The sequence below is a fragment of the Bos indicus x Bos taurus genome, chromosome 2 (assembly GCF_003369695.1).
Source record: "Bos indicus x Bos taurus breed Angus x Brahman F1 hybrid chromosome 2, Bos_hybrid_MaternalHap_v2.0, whole genome shotgun sequence".
Classification (NCBI taxonomy): domain Eukaryota; kingdom Metazoa; phylum Chordata; class Mammalia; order Artiodactyla; family Bovidae; genus Bos; species Bos indicus x Bos taurus.
This window is the reverse complement of record NC_040077.1, coordinates 98,363,753-98,383,411: the sequence shown is the minus strand read 5'-3', so window position 1 is coordinate 98,383,411 and position 19,659 is coordinate 98,363,753. Positions and strand designations below refer to the sequence as shown.

Below are 19,659 nucleotides of genomic sequence, written 5' to 3'. Positions count from 1 at the left end.
TATGGCAGAAAGTGAAGAAGAACTAAAGAGCCTCTTGATGACAGTGAAAGAGGAGAGTGAAAAAGTTGGCTTAAAGCTCAACATTCAGAAAACAAAGATCATGGTATCTGGTCCCATCACTTCACGGCAAATAGATGGGAAAACAGTGGAAACAGTGACAGACTTTATTTTTGGGGACTCCTTGGAAGGAAAGTTATGACCAACCTAGACAGCATATTAAAAAACAGAGACATTACTTTGTCAACAAAAGTCCGTCTAGTCAAGGCTATGGTTTTTCCAGTAGTTATGTATGGACATGAGAGTTGGACTATAAAGAAAGCTGAGTGCAGAAGAATTGACGCTTTTGAACTGTGGTGTTGGAGAAGACTCTTGAGAGTCCCTTGGACTACAAGGAGATCCAACCGGTCCATCCTAAAGGAGATCAGTCCTGGGTGTTCATTGGAAGGACTGATGTTGAAGCTGAATCTCCAATACTTTGGCCACCTGATGTGAAGAGCAGACTCATTTGAAAACACCCTGATGCTGGAAAAGATTGAGGGCAGGAGGAGAAGGAGATGACAGAGGATAAGATGGTTGGGTGGCATCACCAACTCAATGGACATGAGTTTGGGTAAACTCCAGGAATTGGTGATGGACAGGGAGGCCTGGCGTGCTGCGGTTCATGGGGTTGCAAAGAGTCGGACACGACTGAGTGACTGAACTGAAACTGAAATACACCATTTCAATTCTGCCTTTCACAGACACCTGAAAAATCTCATGCCTAAAACAGAATGTACCATCTTCAACCAACACTCAGCACTAACTCCTGGGTTCATTAATGCCAAAAATATCATATGACCTCTTACCTATTGCTCAGGCAAACAGGCAGCTCTGAATCTGAGTAACTTCTCTGAGTCATCCAAACATATTATGGCAGTTCTTTCTCCCAAATATCAATACATCATTCTTCTTCTTGCTTTCTCTTTCCTATTCTAGTCCAAGTGATTCTGTGTGTGTGTGTATGTGTATGTGTCTACTAAATCAGATCACTGTATTTGCCTCTTAACTACTCTCTGCCTCTAATCCTGGTTCATTCAGTCCAGTCTCAATTCTGCAGTCAAAGTGACTTTCTTTAAAATACTGAAGCAATTATGTCACCTTCTAACTTAAAAAAAAAAAAAAAAACTTCAGCAGCTTCCTGCTATCCTTAGCAAAGTGTCCAAATTCTCTAACATGGCTTCCAGGGCACTTAGGTCTTAGTCTGAGCTATTTCTCAGCCTTACCATCAACCCTGCATGCACAGTGCTCCAGTCATACTCAGCTGCCTTCAATTCTTCAAACTCAATATATTTCCTTGCCTCAGGGTCTTCACACACATTATTTTCACTGTGCATACACACTGTAGAACACACCACACTTCTTCACCTGGAAAATTCTTACTTATCCCCTGGGTTCCAGTTTAGATGTTCCTTATGGGAGCCTGCCAGGATCCACCCAGGCAAGTGTTCACACAGACCCTGAACTTTCTTATGGCAGCATTAATCAAGTTGCACTATAGTAGTTATCTTTAAATTCTCTTCATCCACCTCTAAACTATAAGCTTCATTAGTCCAAATCTACTGTATTTTACTTATAAATACTCAATAAATGTTTGTGAATTTAATTAATGAATTTAAGACACAAAGCACTAAAGAAAGGTGATATAGATATTCTATATATAAGAAACTACATACTCCAAAATTATCTATTTTTTACCAGAAAGTATATTTGCATTACTATTCTGTATGAAATATTCTAAAACAAGTCATTAAAAAGATGAAAAATGGTAAGTGAGTAGTCATGAACAAACTATAATGGAGAAAGAATAAATGAAGGTACAGATTAAATATAACTTTTGGAGGTTGATAAACACCTAAGATAGTTAGATAGCACCACTGACTCCATTGACATGGATCTGAGCAAACTCTAGGATATAGTGAAGGACAGGGAAGCCTGGCATGCTGCAGTCCATGGGATCACAAAGAATCAGGCACCATAGTCACAGAGATATATGCAAGTATTGATAAGATTACTGAAATAACTAAGATTGAAGAGGATTCTTTGGATCTATGATAATCTTGAGGGGAAAGTTGATTGAAGATTTTGGAAAATTAGTGTTTTCAGGGTTTCCTTTACAAACTCTTCCAGCCCCTGAATATATGAACAGTGAAGTTAAGACTGGAGGCCCGATGTAAACTGCTGCTGCTGCTGCTAAGTCACTTCAGTCGTGTCCGACTCTGTGCAATCCCAGAGACAGCAGCCCACCAGGCTCCCCTGTCCCTGGGATTCTCCAGGCAAAAACACTGGAGTGGGTTGCCATTGCCTTCTCCAATGCATAAAAGTGAAAAGTGAAAGTGAAGTCGCTCAGTCGTGTCCGACTCCTAGCGACCCCATGGACTGCAGCCCACCAGGCTCCTCCATCCATGGGATTTTCCAGGCAAGAGTACTGGAGTGGGTTGCCATTGTGGGCCTCCCTTAAGCCAAGGAAGGAGATAGGAACTTATAACTCAAAAGGAGGACCGGAAAACAATTATTCTGATGAAGCACTTTGCACCACAATCATTTTTTTGGAGTCAAAACTGTGTGGAAGCTATAGTTCTGAACACCTATTAGGTTCCAGAAATGTAATAGTCAATAGAACAAGTATGTCCCTACCTTCCATAGATCTGCATAAGAATCAGACTTGCAACTGGCTCTCAGCTTTAGCTTTCAGATTAAAGAAAATAGGTGCTGAGATGATCTGAAATAATTGATAGTGGAATAACCCCAATAGATCAAAGGAAATCATCAGTGATTAAAAGCAACCCTGTCATAATGACATTAGTACAAATATAGTAACCAACGAACCATGTATTTCATGTATTTCTAAAAATATCTGTTTGAACTCACCTTTCCAGAGAGATTATCATGGCAAAACACAAACAGGGTAAGCCAAGGACCATTCTCTGACAAATCAGTCTACAAAGTACCATCTGTTTACATTTAGAAGTCCCTGAGTGCGTGTGAGCTAAGTCACCACAGTTGTGTTCAACTTTGCAACCCTATGGACTGTAGCCCGCCAGGCTCCTCTGTCCATGGGATTCTCCAGGCAAGAATAACGGAGTGGGTTGCCACGCCCTCATCCAGGGGATCTTCCTGACCCAAGGATTAAACCCAGTTCTCCTGTGGCTCCTGAATTACAGGTGGATTCTTTACTGCTGAGCCACTGGGGAAACCCTTATAAGTCCCTATGGCCCCACAGATCCATAGATTTCAATAGAATCAGATTCTAGAGTGAGTGAGTTACTTCTGAAAAGAATAGGACTTCACAGAGTACAGCAAGGCATGTAATGATAGATTTAGCACAAGGTAATATTTTTTTGCTCTGGAGGCTCCTCCAGTGTTGTGAAAGTTAGTATTGCTTTGTCTTATTGTGATATAATGAATAAAGTATGAACTTAATTTGCATCAAATACTTGTGCCTCATGGTTTTGAAAATCTCTGAAAACTCCTACTCATTCACATCTTAACTGCAATGAGACCATTTTCCCCCTGAAGCTCCCTATATATTTTAATTATGAGTGGGAAGAAAAGTGTATCAAACCTGGCAAATAATATGACATTATGTCCTTAGTTTAATTGGAAAACATTCTTTAAAAAGGATCCATATGTAAACCCTCTTGAATGGAGAGATTAAAATGAATGTTACAGTCTAATTAAATTATTTCATATAAATTTCCTTTGCAGCATTCTATGTGGAAATTTGTAAAGAGTTATGGGAAACACTTAGCAGAATATTTCTGTTATGCTAATGACCTCAATGCCCTGCTATATTTCATCCTTCAGGACCTTGCATAGGCAGGTAGAAGAGAGACTATGAAAGAGATTACTGAATGTGCTTAAATTTCAGAAAGAAAAATACAATTATCTAGACACTGGATATTAGAATGTATTTTTATTAATAAAATACATTTTCAAATTATTTCTCTTTTTTAATAACTTGCTTTGAACTTTCAGATTCTTGCTCCTTTCTGTGTACTCATATCTTGGTCTTCATTGCAGCTGCCAACAGCACTAAGATTTGTGTGGGAAATTGTCATTTGGGAACACAGCATCTTTGACTTTTTGTGTGTGTGTGAGACTGCTGTGTTGCTTCCTTTGATGAACAAAAGCACTTCTCTGGGGTTTGTGTGTTTCTTCTAGGAAACACCTTACAGAAATAATTAGCTAGGCTGGTAGTTTCAGGAGAGAGAAAGTGAATCTTTACTGCTATCAGAAAAACCTATTTTTTGTTTTGGTCAACAATCAATAGTTTTCTTTGTGAACACAAGTCCTTTATAAAATGAAAGTTGTAAAGACTCGAAAAATGATCTTTCAGAAACAAGGGGCTCTCACAAATGGTGCAAATTTTGCTTTGCTGAGGTTTTTTTTTTTTTTTTTTCATTACTGCATGATCTCAACAGCTGCAGGTACTTAAACTCTCTTCCTGGAACCCTTGCACCCTACATTATGCACAAAAGGAGTAGGGACAATTATTACCAATTTTTCACAGAACCTAGGGAGCCACTCAGGAGGATAGACATTCTTGCTCCTGCCACATTCCCTTCACACTCACCAACTGCAACAGCATCTCATAAAATAGCACAGTAATATTCACTAGGGAAAATAGAATTTTTATATATAAGAACAAAGGAAAAGGAAACAGAGAAAGAAGGGCAAGAAAGTTAAGCCAGTCTTTTTCTAGCTAAGGTTGTCTAGGATGACATGTAATGAAAGGTCTTTGTGGATTTGATTGGGTGTGTGTGAGTATTTGTGGCACCTGTGCCTGTGGGGGGCTGCACCAGCAGCCAAATGGTAATACTGGTGTGTAATTACCGAGCACTTAACTGCATTCAGCCTTGGTTTGTTTCTCTGATAATTTCCACTTTCATTGTTCAAGAGGCTGTGGACACTGTGGAAGCTGAGGTTCAAGTACCTGCAGCTGTTGAGATACATGAATGTAGTAGCTGTTTTTAAAAGTTTCCAGTAGGAATGCTGTTTAAGAGGAAAGTGTAACAGAAGCACAGTTAAAATATTCTACTTACCTTTCCAAAGCCATAAAATCCTCCATCTTTAACTGGATCATTCTTTAGTTCTCTTTCTTCTTCATTTCACAAGCTGGCTGAGCTCTCTTTTCACCCCACCCACTAGAGCTGGTCCTCCTTCCCTGCTATTAAATTCTCAGTGTGGAAAAAGCTACTTCAATTCCTATTCCCCTCTACAGACATAGCCCCCATGTTGTTTCAGTTATGATATATAACAGATTCAGACATTTTAAAATGTGTTAACCTGTTTATATTAAAAAATACAAATATTCCAAAAGGACAAAGACTTGCCAAATCTGAACACAAATCTGCTTTCATTTGCTTCCATTTCCCTCCTCCAACCAAACTGTTGAATACAGTATTTGTGTTTAATTTTCTTAAAGGTTGGCATATTGGAAAACACAAAGGTAACACAAACAAAAAATAGTATAATTTCATTTTCAGCACCTTGGAGAGAGTGTATGTCATCTGTTTTCCCAAAACCCTTAATTTCAGGAACAAAAATATAGGGATTATTTAGAAACAATACTGCTTGATTAATTATTATTACTCTACCATTTTATCATATTTTAGAAATAGTCTGTTCAAATTAATATAAAAATTGAGAGCCTTTATTAAATGTCCACAGTATAAACCTTAACTATGCTTCTCTGACAGCTCAGTTGGTAAAGAATCCGCCTGCAATGCAGGAGACCCCGGTTTGACTCCTGGGTTGGGAAGATCCCCTTGAGAAGGGAAAGGCTACCCACTCTAGTATTCTGGCCTGGAGAATTCCATGGACTGTTTAGTCCATAGGGTCACAAAGAGTTGGACACGAGTGAGTGACTTTCACTTTCAATTGCTTTGAATATTTGGTACTTTCAGCAAGCAATTCTGTTTGTTTCAAATTATGAGTTAACATTTTTAAATTGGTCACTAACAGTGTGCTTACTTTTGGCTAAAGTGTAATTGTTCTCTTCCTCTGAGTATGCATATACATATGTGTATTTAGATAGATAGGTGATAGATATTAATAAATTAATTGATAGAGGATAGATGGAGTAAGCAATAATAAATCAAATGGGATCAAATATTACCAATAGGTAAATCTGGGTAAAATGTGAACAATTTTTATGTTTGCAATTTTTTAAGTCCAAATTTTTCTCCAAATAAAAAGTTTTGAAATTTCTGTGTGATTCAAACACGTACAACCAAAAATTCAGTCTCAACCTCAACCCTTAGTCCTTTCTCTTCAAACATAGCCTGAGCTCCAGTTATACCACACTGCTTGTAATTTCTTCAAATTAATGTGCTTATCCTCTTGTCTACCTGGAGAATGACAACACATGGTATAATACAGGGCATCTCCCCAGAAAAGCATTTCCTTGATCTCTGCAGGCAAGTGTTTTCTTCACCATAAGAAATGAATTCTTTTACATATCTGTCTTCATCAAAATAAAAGATATAAAAAAAAATGAAACTGCATTTTTTTGTGACTCTGGGCATGTTACTTGATTTCTGGTATTTGACTAAAAGACGCTTACTCCTTGGAGGAAAAGTTATGACCAACCTAGATAGCATATTCAAAAGCAGAGACATTACTTTGCCAACAAAGGTCTGTCTAGTCAAGGCTATGGTTTTTCCAGTGGTCATGTATGGATGTGAGAGTTGGACTGTGAAGAAGGCTGAACGTCGAAGAATTGATGCTTTTGAACTGTGTTGTTGGAGAAGACTTCTTGAGAGTCCCTTGGACTGCAAGGAGATCCAACCAGTCCATTCTGAAGGAGATCAGCCCTGGGATTTCTTTGGAGGGAATGATGCTAAAGCTGAAACTCCAGTACTTTGGCCACCTCATGCGAAGAGTTGACTCATTGGAAAAGACTCTGCTGCTGGGAGGGATTGGGGGCAGGAGGAAAAGGGGAAGACAGAGGATGAGATGGCTGGATGAGTCTGAGTGAACTCCAGGAGTTGGTGATGGACAGGGAGGCCTGGTGTGCTGTGATTCATGGGGTCGAAAAGAGTTGGACACAACTGAGCGACTGAACTGAACTGAACTGATCTGCAATGTGGAGATGATAGCACCTACTCATAGGGATATTTTGAGGGTTAAATGGGTTAACTCATATAAAGGACTTAGAACTACCTGAGGAATAGCAGGTACTCCATAATGTTACCAATAGTTACTTATTATGCTGGTGCTCATGATATGATGGTGCAAAGTAATACAGCATCAGAAAAGTACTAGACTAGTCAGTGTAGGAGAGATCATAGTATATTATACACTAAAACTTTTATAAACTCATTAAATATTTTCAGGAAAATGCATGGATGATCAGGGAGTGCATTGCCATGATCTTGTGAGGAAGAAGTAATGAAGGTCTCAACCAAGGCCATAAAAAGAGGGAAATAAGATAAAATCAATTCTGAAAGACTTTGTGTAGATCTACATCAAGGGAAGGGATAAAAGTCATGTTGTCCTCATTATCTTAGAAACTTTACAAATCCACATCTTAGGTGGTATTTCTAGGCTAGCTATGGTGTCACTGCAGCCCTTGATACTGTCTATCAGGCAATATGGATCAGCCTCTGATTGCCTTCAAATACTTTTCTCTGTGTTAGACAAGACATTTTTTAAGCTTAGTTTATTATATATGTATGGAAATCTTTGGTCAGTATGTGATTTTAGCTATATATTTGAAAGAATCTGGGCATGACGTACTGGTCCAGGGGTTAAGAGTCTGCCTGCCAATGCAGGGGACGTGGATTTGATCTCTGAAAGGGAAACTAAGAGCCCATGTGCTATGGAGCAACTAAGCCAGTGCACCACAACTCCTGAAGCTCACGCAACTTGGAGCCCGTGTGCCATAACTAGAGAATCTGTGCTCTGCAACAAAAGATCTCACGTGACACGACGAAGATTCTGCATGTTGCAATTGAGACCTAATGCAGACATATAAATATTAAAAAAAGAAAGGCTGCAGACAAAGGTAGTATATAACCATGTAACAAGAGAATGAATTTTTAATGAGATTTATAAGCAAGGGATGGGAGGAGGAAAAAAAGAGAAATTAACAGCTTAAGCTTCATTATTTTTATTATTAATTTGCTCATACCCTATAGGGCTTTGTGTGGAAAAAAGAATAAAAAAGATATGATCCTGGTACCAAGCCTTGTTTCATCAGAGAAATGAACAGATTTTGTGGATCAATGTAAAGATAAATGAATAAATGCAAGAATACCACTGTCTTCTCTCTCAATAGTATTTTATTTAAAAGTTCACAATTAGAGACTTGTAATAACACAAAAAGTTTAAAAGTGACAAAGGCTGCCCTGTAGGAAAGATTTTTCTTGTATGGAGAAGGAACAAGGACTTTGTGCCTAAAATGTACAAAACTTAACATTGCATCAGGGGACTCAGAAGATCAACGGACTCTGTACTCTGAAGGGAATGAACATAATTTCCAAGTTATTCCAAAGTGGGCAGAAAGGAGGAGGGTGGCAGAGATGGCATAAATCTGAAGATTTCACTTGGCTCAGGTTAAAAGTCCAAAGAGAAACAAGAACCAAACCTCAGTAGTATCTACCATCTGCTGACATACTACAAAACACCAAATTGCAAACCAGTATCCTTTTAATAAATCCATACTTTAAAGACCTCTGCTACACTTCTCAATTTCAGCTCTGTGGGAGGGGATGATGATATTCCTGTATAAGCCAGACAGAATGATTATTGAAAAGCAACAATACACAGACATCACGATGGAGGAGTTCTTAAATTAAATCCATATTTCATTTGAACCATTTTTAGAGTATTCTGCTTGTTATGTGAAAGTGTCCTGAGTATGGCAGATGCTGCTTAAAAACGACAATAGTGTCTGTAAAGGATATATAGAAAGAGTTCAGAAGACAGAGCAGCAATTTTTTCTACCTTGATCATCATTAATCAGCACTATACAATGTTAGCTGCAAAGAAGCACGTAGATAACCTTGGCCCACCAAAAATAAGGCATTAATAAGTGAAGGCTCTCATGAAGAACAGTTACTTAGGGAGGCCTCTCTAAGTAAAATTTTTAAAAGGTGACTGACAACAATTTAATTGTGAAAGAAAGAATATTAAGGCACACCTAAGTATACTGAAATAAAGTTTGGTATCAATATTTGTCTCTAGAAAAGAAAGCTGCAAATCAGTTCCTTTAGATAAAGAGTGGCTTAGGTTGATTTAAGAATGGAGACAGCGTGTCTCTATTTCTCTATAGTTCTTTCCCAGCTCTGTACTGCCTGTAGTGGAAGAGACTCTTGGAGTCCACATTGCGAGCTTTCTTCACAGCTTCAGCAAAAAGTTTGGTCACCTGAAAATATGAGGGTAGGAATCTTAGCAACACACATGAAATGAAAGTGAATGTTCAATGAAGCAGGAGCAAAAAGTCACAGTTTCTGTTCCTGATTTTCAAAGGGGTATGGGATGAAAGACACAAACATTTTTATTTAATGGGGACTTTCTCCAGTATCTCAGACCTCAACATGAATAAGCTTATTCCCCCCCACCATTCACAGAAATTAAAACTGACTCAGGGAGAAAAAAATACAATGGCCAGAAATGTATAGGGTCTTGACAAACAGTTCTCCAAGTGATAAATTTGTTGGGTCATGTTCAAGTAGAAGAGAACATGCCTTCGGTAATCATTTCCTGTGGACTGGACAAGTGCTTGTACTATATCTGCATTTTCAATTACCATTAACCTGTTGCTTTTATGCGGTGCCTTTCATTTAGACACAATAGAATAAAATTGCATATCTTTATTACGTGCCATACCACACTTTTTATTTAGAGGATATTTGTATGTGTAATGAGAGAACCATGGTTATCCATGGCTTCTGGTTATCTCAACTCCTTGATCACCAACTGTCTCAGGCCATGACCTACCATAATAGACCATTAATTTAGATTCTATTTAGAAATTCTTCTGCTTTCTGAAAGTTACAAGAAAGAGAGAAGAGAGATGTGTACGCTCAAGAGGGGCACAGAAATAAAGACCCTCGTGTGGACTATGTTTGAGGAAAAGAACATACCTGGAAATTAGTGAGGAGAGCAATTCCACTGTCAACAGCTGTCCTCCGAATCACATAATTATCGTGGACAAATTTAGTGTTGTTATTGGGGAGGTTAATCACCAGGTCAATGCTGCCATCTCTAATCAATCTGGAGAAATAAACAAATACAAGCTTGCAGGTGACGATGTATATTTTATAATTCATTTTCAAACTAATGTAAATTAGTCTCAAAATCATTCAAGTCAATGGCATACTGAATTGACTGACACCTGCCCTCCTTTATTCCTAAGCAGATTTTCAAAATATACACATTTGGGGGCTATAATATTTTTATTGTGTTCTTGAAAGAATGCTGTTGAATGTCTAACTAATCAAATGGAAATATATGTTTTATCTTTAAAATGCTACTGATAGCAAGAATTGGTAATTTGAGAGACAGTTACTTATTTTACAAGGAGGTGGTTCTTCCAGCATTGAAGGCCATTCCACTCCCCACCCCTCACACCCACTTCAGGTCAACTTTACTTCACTGCCTGCTTCCTAGTGTCTCAGCTGATGTTATGAAATAACTGCCTAATTTTGAATTAAACCACTTCACATTCTGTTGCTGGGCTGCGATAAACATTAGGAGATATTTAAATGTCAAAAGCAGGAAGCAGAACTAATTCTTGTTTTACAAAGCCCTAAGAAGGGCCTCTGGGCTTCCCTAGTGGCTCAGTAGTAAAGAACCACCTGCCACTACAGGAGACACAAGACACAGGTTTGATCCCTGGGTTGGGAAGATCCCCTGGAAAAGGAAGTAGCAACCCACTCCAGTATTCTTGCCTGGAAAATCCCATTGGATAGAGGAGCCTGGTGGCCTACAGTCCATGGGGTCACAAAGAGTCGGACGCAACTGATCTACTAAACAACGACAACAAAGAAAGGCTTCTGGCATCATTGGAATAATTTGCCTTCTTTTATTAATTTGATAATGATTTGTAGGTTACTTTCTCAAGAGCCCTAACAGATAGTATATCATATACTGTTTGTTAGTTAGGACTTAGCCATCCAGTAGGCTGTAACATCCTGGAGCAACTGAGAATTCTCTCCTAGGTGCCTACACCACATAGTTCTGTATGTGCTAATGTGTCAGTGTTCCTGAAGGGTCAGGTGGTGTGCTGAAATAAATGTCTTACAAAACCAGAGGAAGAAATAGCCTAAGGCATAATAACAAACCTGATCAAAGAATGGCAAATCAGGTAATCTAATAGGTGACATTATCATATCTCTCCCCATGGTGCCCTTCAAGTAGCAAGTTCTCAATAAATTGACGGTTTCATTGGTACACAACCTCAGTGAAACGCAGCTGGTTAATCTTACACTTGATATACACATATATACACAATGCAAGTTGACATAAAACACAAAGCGCTGCATTACTTTCTTTGGGCCCATGATTCTCATCACTGAGATCTTGGTTGCTGTCCGTCAAAGGAATGGACATTTACTTGGAAATAGTTGGAAGATGCTACATATCTCCATGTACATATACGGCATTATGTGTTTTACAATAACAGCAAAGTTCATGAGAAGGAAGCTTTACTATCATGCACAAATTTCCTTGTTTTAAATTGGTTAACTGAAAAGAGTTTTAGAAGACTTGCAATAGGGTAAGGTGATATATTTATAGCATGCGTGTGTGCATACTCAGTTGCTCAGTCGTGTCTGACTCTTTGTGACCCCACGAACTGTAGCCCGCCAGGCTTCTCTGTCCATGGGATTTTCTAGGCAAGAATACCAGATTGGCTTGCTGTTTCCTCTTCCAAGGGATCTTCCTGACCCAGGGATAGAACAAGTGTCTCTACGGCCTCTTGCACTGGCAGGTGGATTCTTTGCCACTGAGCCACCTGGCAAACCTCATATTTATATCATACTAGTTCCCAAAGCTAATTCTCCATCTATTTTGTTATCTCAGAATAACCTGCCCAGTTCTTACTTTCTGATGGGTGAGAGGCTGGGATTCTGTCCTTCTTGAGATGGCCATGCCACTGGGGTAGCAGGTACATTGTTGGCATTGAGCCAGTCTGATGTGGCTTCCGTGGCAAAGAGCTGCATTTAAAATTTTTTAAAAAGTCAGTTACTGTATCAGGGAAAAGCTTTCATGAAGCAAAGGGACCCATTAGGACATTTGAGCCATTTAAAACATAGAGCAGGAAAAAATGGTGAATATGAGATGCAAAATGATGTCAGAAATAGAGATTAAGACAGAATCTAGAGTAATAGGCATTTTAAATACTTTTAAAATATTTGCAATAAGAGAAAAAATTAATAACCTCAACTGTAACTGCTTTTGTAGGAGAGAAAAAGAGTTATTGGTGACTGAAAATTCAGTTATCAGACCAATAAAGCCTCATGACCACAGGCCCACCCTGAGCCTTGGGACTCATTCTGTTTTACAGAACCAGGCTTTGTGTGCAGATATTCATGGCAAAGAAGTTTCGCCTGTAACTGTTGGAAACTATGACTTCATATGGAAACAGGAAAAGGGAAAATATATGGAAATGCATTGAAAGTTTATCCCAGTTATGTGTTAGGAAAACTCTCTAGGTTTTTAGCCAGCAAATTTAGTAAGTTTGTGGTAATTGTGCTAAAACTTAAAACTAGTCTTTCTAATTAGTTTATTTCATCAAAGCTTTGAAATTATAAAGTTAGTCATAGTTTTCATATGGAGAGGTCATATCTTGCATGATTTTATTCCCCAATATTCTTCAATATTCTTTTTTGTGGATAGATTGCTGACAGAAAGCAATTAAGAAAAATAATATCACATACCTTGAAGCCTTCATTGTGTAATTGTTCAGCCACACCAAGGAATTGTGGACGGAATGATTGCTGAAATTAAAGGAATTTAACAAAATTCACTTTCTAGATACACGTTATTAATTTAGTAATGCAATACAGCATTCTGTTATGTCATAAAAGGAAATGCCATGTGTTGCCTGGTGCTTTATATTCAAAGATGACAAGTTTCATCCTCCTAGAGTGATTATAAACTCTTACTTATTTTCTGATACAGATGAAATTCCATCCACATTGTCTTGCTTTCTACTGTCTTACTTTTTACACCTAAAATTCTTTTACTCATTGCTTATTCTATTGAGTGTCTGAGTATAGAGTCAGATTTACCCCTGGATTTACTTCTGGATGGATCATTTTCCTGGTTAGAGAGAATTTAAAGTCATCTCTCTTAGATGCTCAATGCCACATCAACCTCTTTGGATGTTGTGCCTTTCAACCTGTTCTAATTGCTGAATTCTAAGTTTGGACTGCACTTCAATTCCTAGGCCTTGACCTAGCAATTCATGCAAAGTTCCCTACAAGTCAATCATTTGGAACTCAGTTGGGCATTTACTCTAAAGCAAAGAGTAAAAGAATGGACTCTGGAGTCACTAAGCTGCATTTCACTCTGTCTATACCATGCATTTGTATGAAAAGTCAATGTCTTCGAGCCTCCACTTCCTCATTTATAAAACAGTGACTCCGATATTAGTGTATCTACTTCTTGATGGTCCACAATAAATTGTGTGACCTTGACCAACTTACTTAACCTCTCTGTGATAAGTAGGAATAATAGTACAGAGGATGAGATGGTTGGATGGCATCATCAACTCAATGGACATGAGTCTGAGTAAACTCTTGGAGATGGTGAAGGACAGGGAAGCCCAGTATACTGCAGTCCACGGGGTTACAAAAAGTCAGACACAACTGAGCGACTGAACAACAAAATGTCAGCGGGTCCCTGTGAGTATTCAATGAGTGAAGTCCGCCATAAGCGTTAGTACAGTGATCATGCTCGATTACTCAGTTGTGTCCAATTCTTTTCAACCCCATGGAATGTAGCCCTCCAGGCTTCTCTGTCCATGGGATTCTCCAGGCAAGAACATTGGAGCAGATTGCCATTTCCTCCTTGGGAAGGGGATCTTCCCAACTCACAGATCGATCGAACCCGCATTTCCTGCATTGGCGGATGGATTATCTACCACTGAGCCACCTGGGAAGCTGCCAATTTAACACAATTGCTGGCTCATTAATAGTAATAATTAAATATTATTATTAAAATAATTGTTTTTTCAGCCTCACAGAGGCTATATTACTGTCCCTGCACTCTAGCTCTGAAGCCTGGGTTCCTCTACTGGCTGTCACACTTAGAACACCAACCAGTATCATCCTCGTATGTTTTCCTTCCCACCAGGCTCCTTAATATTCAATCTTGCTGTTCAGATATTTTCTTAGAATTGTGTGCTCTTCTGAAAACCCCAGCTGGACCCATTCAATTTCTGGGTCCTGCCTTTCCTGGACTGCCTGTCTACATCAGGGTTCCTTAATTCTGAACACACTTCCTTCCTGTGACCAAAAGCACATATTTGCAATACAAAGATCAGGGTGGAAGAAAACAAGCTCAGTAGCCTACCCAATCATCTACTTCTGACCTTGACCCCATTAACATGAATGTCTGAGTAATCGAGCTAAACAAATATGCAAAATTGTACAGTGTTAAAAACATATCCATTCTGCTTCAAATGAGAAATTTTCACATTTTTTGAACTATTTACAAAAGTTTGTAAACAGATGATATAATTTGGTTACTTTAGAAAATATTTTATAATCTATTAGAAATTATATTAGTAATGGTTGAGAAAAGTCATGGATATGATCTTATTTCAGTTTCAGAGAAACTAAAAATTGTGATAAAACATCCAGATCCTTGCACAATTTTGATAATGTTCAGCCCACAAAACCCTAATACTTACTTGTAGAGGCTTTTTGAGAAAAGATCTAAATCCTAGGTAGAGACCCCAAGACTATGTTCAGATATAAAATTCTTTCAGAATCTGGCCCTCTCAATCCCAGGACTGCAATTTTATGAGAAGAAACTATTGGCAAATAGACAAGATAAATGCAACAGAATGAATCTCAGCTAAAGCAGGCTCAGGGGTTATTCATGACAGCCTTCTAGAACACAAATTGTAACCATGCCCAAGGCAGTAGCTTTTCATTCCCACTTAGGACCCAACAGGAAGAAACGGGCTTAGATGCAAGAAGTTCATGGCTAGATATAAAATTAAATAAGTATAAAATCAGAGAGTAATTCAAGACATTAAGGTAATTTAATGAGTTTTGTGGCAGTCTCTTTAAGAATAGATTAAGCAGAAGATTAGGACAATCTTTTACTCATTTAATTCTGCTTAGAAAGCAAGGGACTGAATTAAATGGCATTTTAGGTTTTCTTGGTGTTTTAGATTTCTTGAAATATAGCAAATACATGTGAAATATTCTAAATAAACCTCTGAATTTCATCAAGCACACCTAAAATGGAACATTACCTTGTGAAACTCTGCTAAACACACAACAAACACAAGGAAGCATCAAAGCACACAGGAAGCTCACCATAAAGGTAACCAACACTTTTTGAGCCATTGATACATTAATCAGGTACTAATCTCAATCTCTTACATTTCCCCCTAGCAAAAAGTCACTAATAATATATGGCCATGTGATAACATAACATTGCATCGATTTTCTAAAATACCATTTCACAGGTATAATAGTTCTCAAGATGTGGCCTCCAGAGAATCAACATTGCCTGGGAATTTGCTTAAATGATAAAAACTTGGACCTTACCTCTAGATCTATAGAATCAGGAACTCTGGGAGTGAGTCCCAGGGATCTGCAGTTTAACAAACCCTCCAGTGATTCTGGTGCACGTTTACATTTAGGAATAGGAAGAGGGGATAAGAGGACTACCCTTCATTCATTTTGCAATTCAAGGTGAAGATGCATTAACCTTGACCAAAGACACTATGAAAAAGGTTGAGGAAGGAGTACTAGACTATAATTTTTTTTTCTTTGCCATTTTAAAGTAAAATAAGTCAGCAAGTCCTCTAAGTCCTGCAGACACCAGTCAGAACCTCATTATGGAGCTGTTTCAGTGCTGTCCCCCAAGTGGAAAAGATAAATATTCGACATGACAGTATTGGCAGTTTCCAGCCAAGGAACTACTCTGCCTTCTGGTCTGGGGTGTTGGCTTTCATAGTCACATTATAAACTTCTATCAAACATGTATTGAACACTTGTGACACATAAAATAGCCTCTCTACAAAAAGAAATTACAGCTGTCAGCTTGCATCTGAGTAGCCCCAGATTTAATAGCTGAATGAAAATACCTGGGTAAGAAACCATTTGTTACTAAAGGTGAAAAGTACAAGCTGATTTATTTCCTGGAAAACATTTGTAAGAAAGAAAGTCCTTTAAAAGTGAAAAAAATATATATATGTATATATATTTCCTCCAATTATCATTTCACATTAATCCAAATTCTGGCTACAGAACCGAAAGCCAAGTTAAGATGGTGTGATGTCTGTGGACTCTACAGGGATGTCAGGATTGACAACTCTATGGTTGTTCATAATGATTCTGTATAGAAGATAAAAGGTTATTCATGTCACTTGGAGTTGTCTTTTTCAAATAAAATGCTTGCTTTGTGTTTCTGAGCCATGCTGAAGCACAGACGTCAGGAGGGGGGCTCTCTACAAGCATCACTGAATAGCCCAATCAGAGGGCGAAAAACAGGAAGGGCTCTTGATCTGCTCTAGAGTAAATCATTTATTGTTGAAGAGTGTTCCAGAAAACTTCAAGACAAGGCAGATTGCCCACTCATAGAAACTAAATAAATCCTGATGGGATGAAAAGAGGCAGGAAATATTGCAAGAAAAGCAAAGATGATTTTGTTGCCACATAAACCTACATTATGCCTTTCTTATATTAGGATCTTTGCTTTAAAAGGCTCTTGGTAGACACACAGTGCCTATAAAAGTTAAGTTGACAAGAATCCTTTGATAAAACCCAAATCTTGATTTTTCCCCCTAAATCCTAGTTATGCAAGATTGATGTTATCAAAATATTTCAAATTTCCCAGGTAATTTGACCATAGGATTAATAGTGAATGGACAGAAACAGTCTATGTGCATAAAGGAGTAGGATAAGAAAGAGAAGAGAAAGAAAAATTAGGAAAATTAATATAACCAACAAGAGTGTATATACACTCACATACACATACACACACACAATCTATTTATTAAATGTTGAAAAGTGGTTGATACTTGCTAGTGATAAACTACTACTTAAAATACGTGTTAAAAAACCAACAATAAAAAAAATATTTCCTGTATCAGAGTCACTTTTGCCTTTCCTCCATAGTTCTCTTTTCCCCCTAGTTTTCTCTTGCAACCTGTTGTGAAAAATCAGAGTTAAGATTTCTTCAATTAAATCCTTTACTCATAACAGCAGCTGCCTCATGACGGGGTGATGAAGAGAAAAGAAGGTTTTTTGAATTAGTTTATATGAATTCTTCTGGCTAAGTGAAATCGTGTTAAGATGATTTTTTTTAATTTTATTTCATTTAACTTTACAATATTGTATTGGTTTTGCCATATATCAAAATGAATCTGCCACAGGTATACATGTGTTCCCCATCCTGAACCCTCCTCCCTCCTCCCTCCCCATACCATCCCTCTGGGTCGTCCCAGTGCACCAGCCCCAAGCATCCAGTATCGTGCATCAAACCTGAACTGGCGACTTGTTTCAAATATGATATTATACATATTTCAATGCCATTCTCCCAAATCATCCCACCTTCTCTCTCTCCCACAGAGTCCAAAAGACTGTTCTATACATCAGTGTCTCTTTTGCTGTCTAGTATACAGGGTTACTGTTACCATCTTTCTAAATTCCATATATATGCGTCAGTATACTGCATTGGTGTTTTTCTTTCTGGCTTACTTCACTCTGTATAATAGGCTCCAGTTTCATCCACCTCATTAGAACTGATTCAAATGAATTCTTTTTAATGGCTGAGTAATACTCCATTGTGTATATGTACCACTGCTTTCTTATCCATTCATCTGCTGATGGGCATCTAGGTTGCTTCCATGTCCTGGCTATTATAAACAGTGCTGCGATGAACATTGGGGTACACGTGTCTCTTTCCCTTCTGGTTTCCTCAGTATGTATGCCCAGCAGTGGGATTGCTGGATCATAAGGCAGTTCTATTTCCAGTTTTTTAAGAAATCTCCACACTGTTCTCCATAGTGGCTGTACTAGTTTGCATTCCCACCAACAGTGTAAGAGGGTTCCCTTTTCTCCACACCCTCTCCAGCATTTATTGCTTGTAGACTTTTGGATGGCAGCCATTCTGACTGGCGTGAAATGGTACCTCATCGTGGTTTTGATTTGCATTTCTCTGATAATGAGTGATGTTGAGCATCTTTTCATGTGTTTGTTAGCCATCTGTATGTCTTCTTTGGAGAAATGCCTATTTAGTTCTTTGGCCCATTTTTTGATTGGGCCATTTATTTTTCTGGAATTGAGCTGTAGGAGTTGCTTGTATATTTTTGAGATTAGTTGTTTGTCTGTTGCTACATTTGCTATTATTTTCTCCCATTCTGAAGGCTGTCTTTTCACCTTGCTTATAGTTTCCTTTGTTGTGCAGAAGCTTTTAAGTTTAATTGGTCCCATTTGTTTATTCTTGCTTTTATTTCCAATATTCTGGGAGATGGGTCATAGAGGATCCTGCTGTGATGTATGTCGGAGAGTATTTTGCCTATGTTCTCCTCTAGGAGTTTTATAGTTTCTGGTCTTACATTTAGATCTTTAATCTATTTTGAGTTTATTTTTGTGTATGGTGTTAGAAAGTGCTCTAGTTTCATTCTTTTACAAGTGGTTGACCAGTTTTCCCAGCACCACTTGTTAAAGAGATTGTCTTTAATCCATTGTATATTCTTGCCATAGATTCTAATTACTTTATTCACAGTTGCTACGAAGTTTAGGTTTATCCCATTCTAACTAAGATGCCCAGTGAGTTAGCTATCTCTAATTAGCACATTCTATCGTATTGTTCAGTCAAATTTATGACTATACATTTGAAAAAAATCACTACAAATTAAAATCTTCCATATAGTAATGAAGAGATTATACACTGACTATTGATGATGGCAGCTTTTCTTTGCTTCCCATATAGAGTAGGTTAGAAAATGGTTCTTACCTATCTCTAGAGATTTAGAATCTTGATGATTAATTTTACCACAGCTGCAAGTATTTTATTAAATGTCAGTTTAGTTTATTAAATATTTCCTTGAATATATTTTAAGCTCTGTAATTAAAATATGTATATATTTAAATTCCTAATATTATGCACGCATGCACAGGAACAAAGTTCTTTGCAAAAATTCATGTAGCTGATAGAACATTGATTTCTTTAAAAAAGAATAAACTGAAAGGTAGAACATTGCTTTTAGAAGTCTCTTTTCCCTATGAACTTCCTTCTTTCCCTACAAAGCAAAAATTCTGTTCACTGTTGCCAAAATCATACTAGTACTTCATAGGGATCAAATTAATTTTTGCTTTATATTTCCCTGCAGCACTGGAACCAAACAAGGCACAATTTTATACATCACTGCCTTCTTAGAGCGGTATTTTAAAATGTTAGCACTATTATGATTAGTTGTGA

General features: G+C 37.9%; 1 protein-coding gene across 1 annotated transcript in view; it reads right to left on the bottom strand.

Moving 5' to 3' along the window:
- Positions 1–8,306: 8,306 nt before the first annotated feature.
- CPS1 (carbamoyl-phosphate synthase 1) overlaps positions 8,307–19,659 on the bottom strand; it is a 139,753-nt gene continuing 128,400 nt past the window's right edge. Inside the window, exons 35-38 of the mRNA XM_027566563.1 lie at positions 12,927–12,986; positions 12,091–12,203; positions 10,131–10,260; positions 8,307–9,409 (exon numbers count right to left, since the gene is read on the bottom strand). Of these exons, the coding sequence (XP_027422364.1) occupies positions 9,311–9,409; positions 10,131–10,260; positions 12,091–12,203; positions 12,927–12,986 (402 nt within the window). The 3' untranslated portion in view covers positions 8,307–9,310. The remainder of the gene's footprint in view (positions 9,410–10,130; positions 10,261–12,090; positions 12,204–12,926; positions 12,987–19,659) is intronic.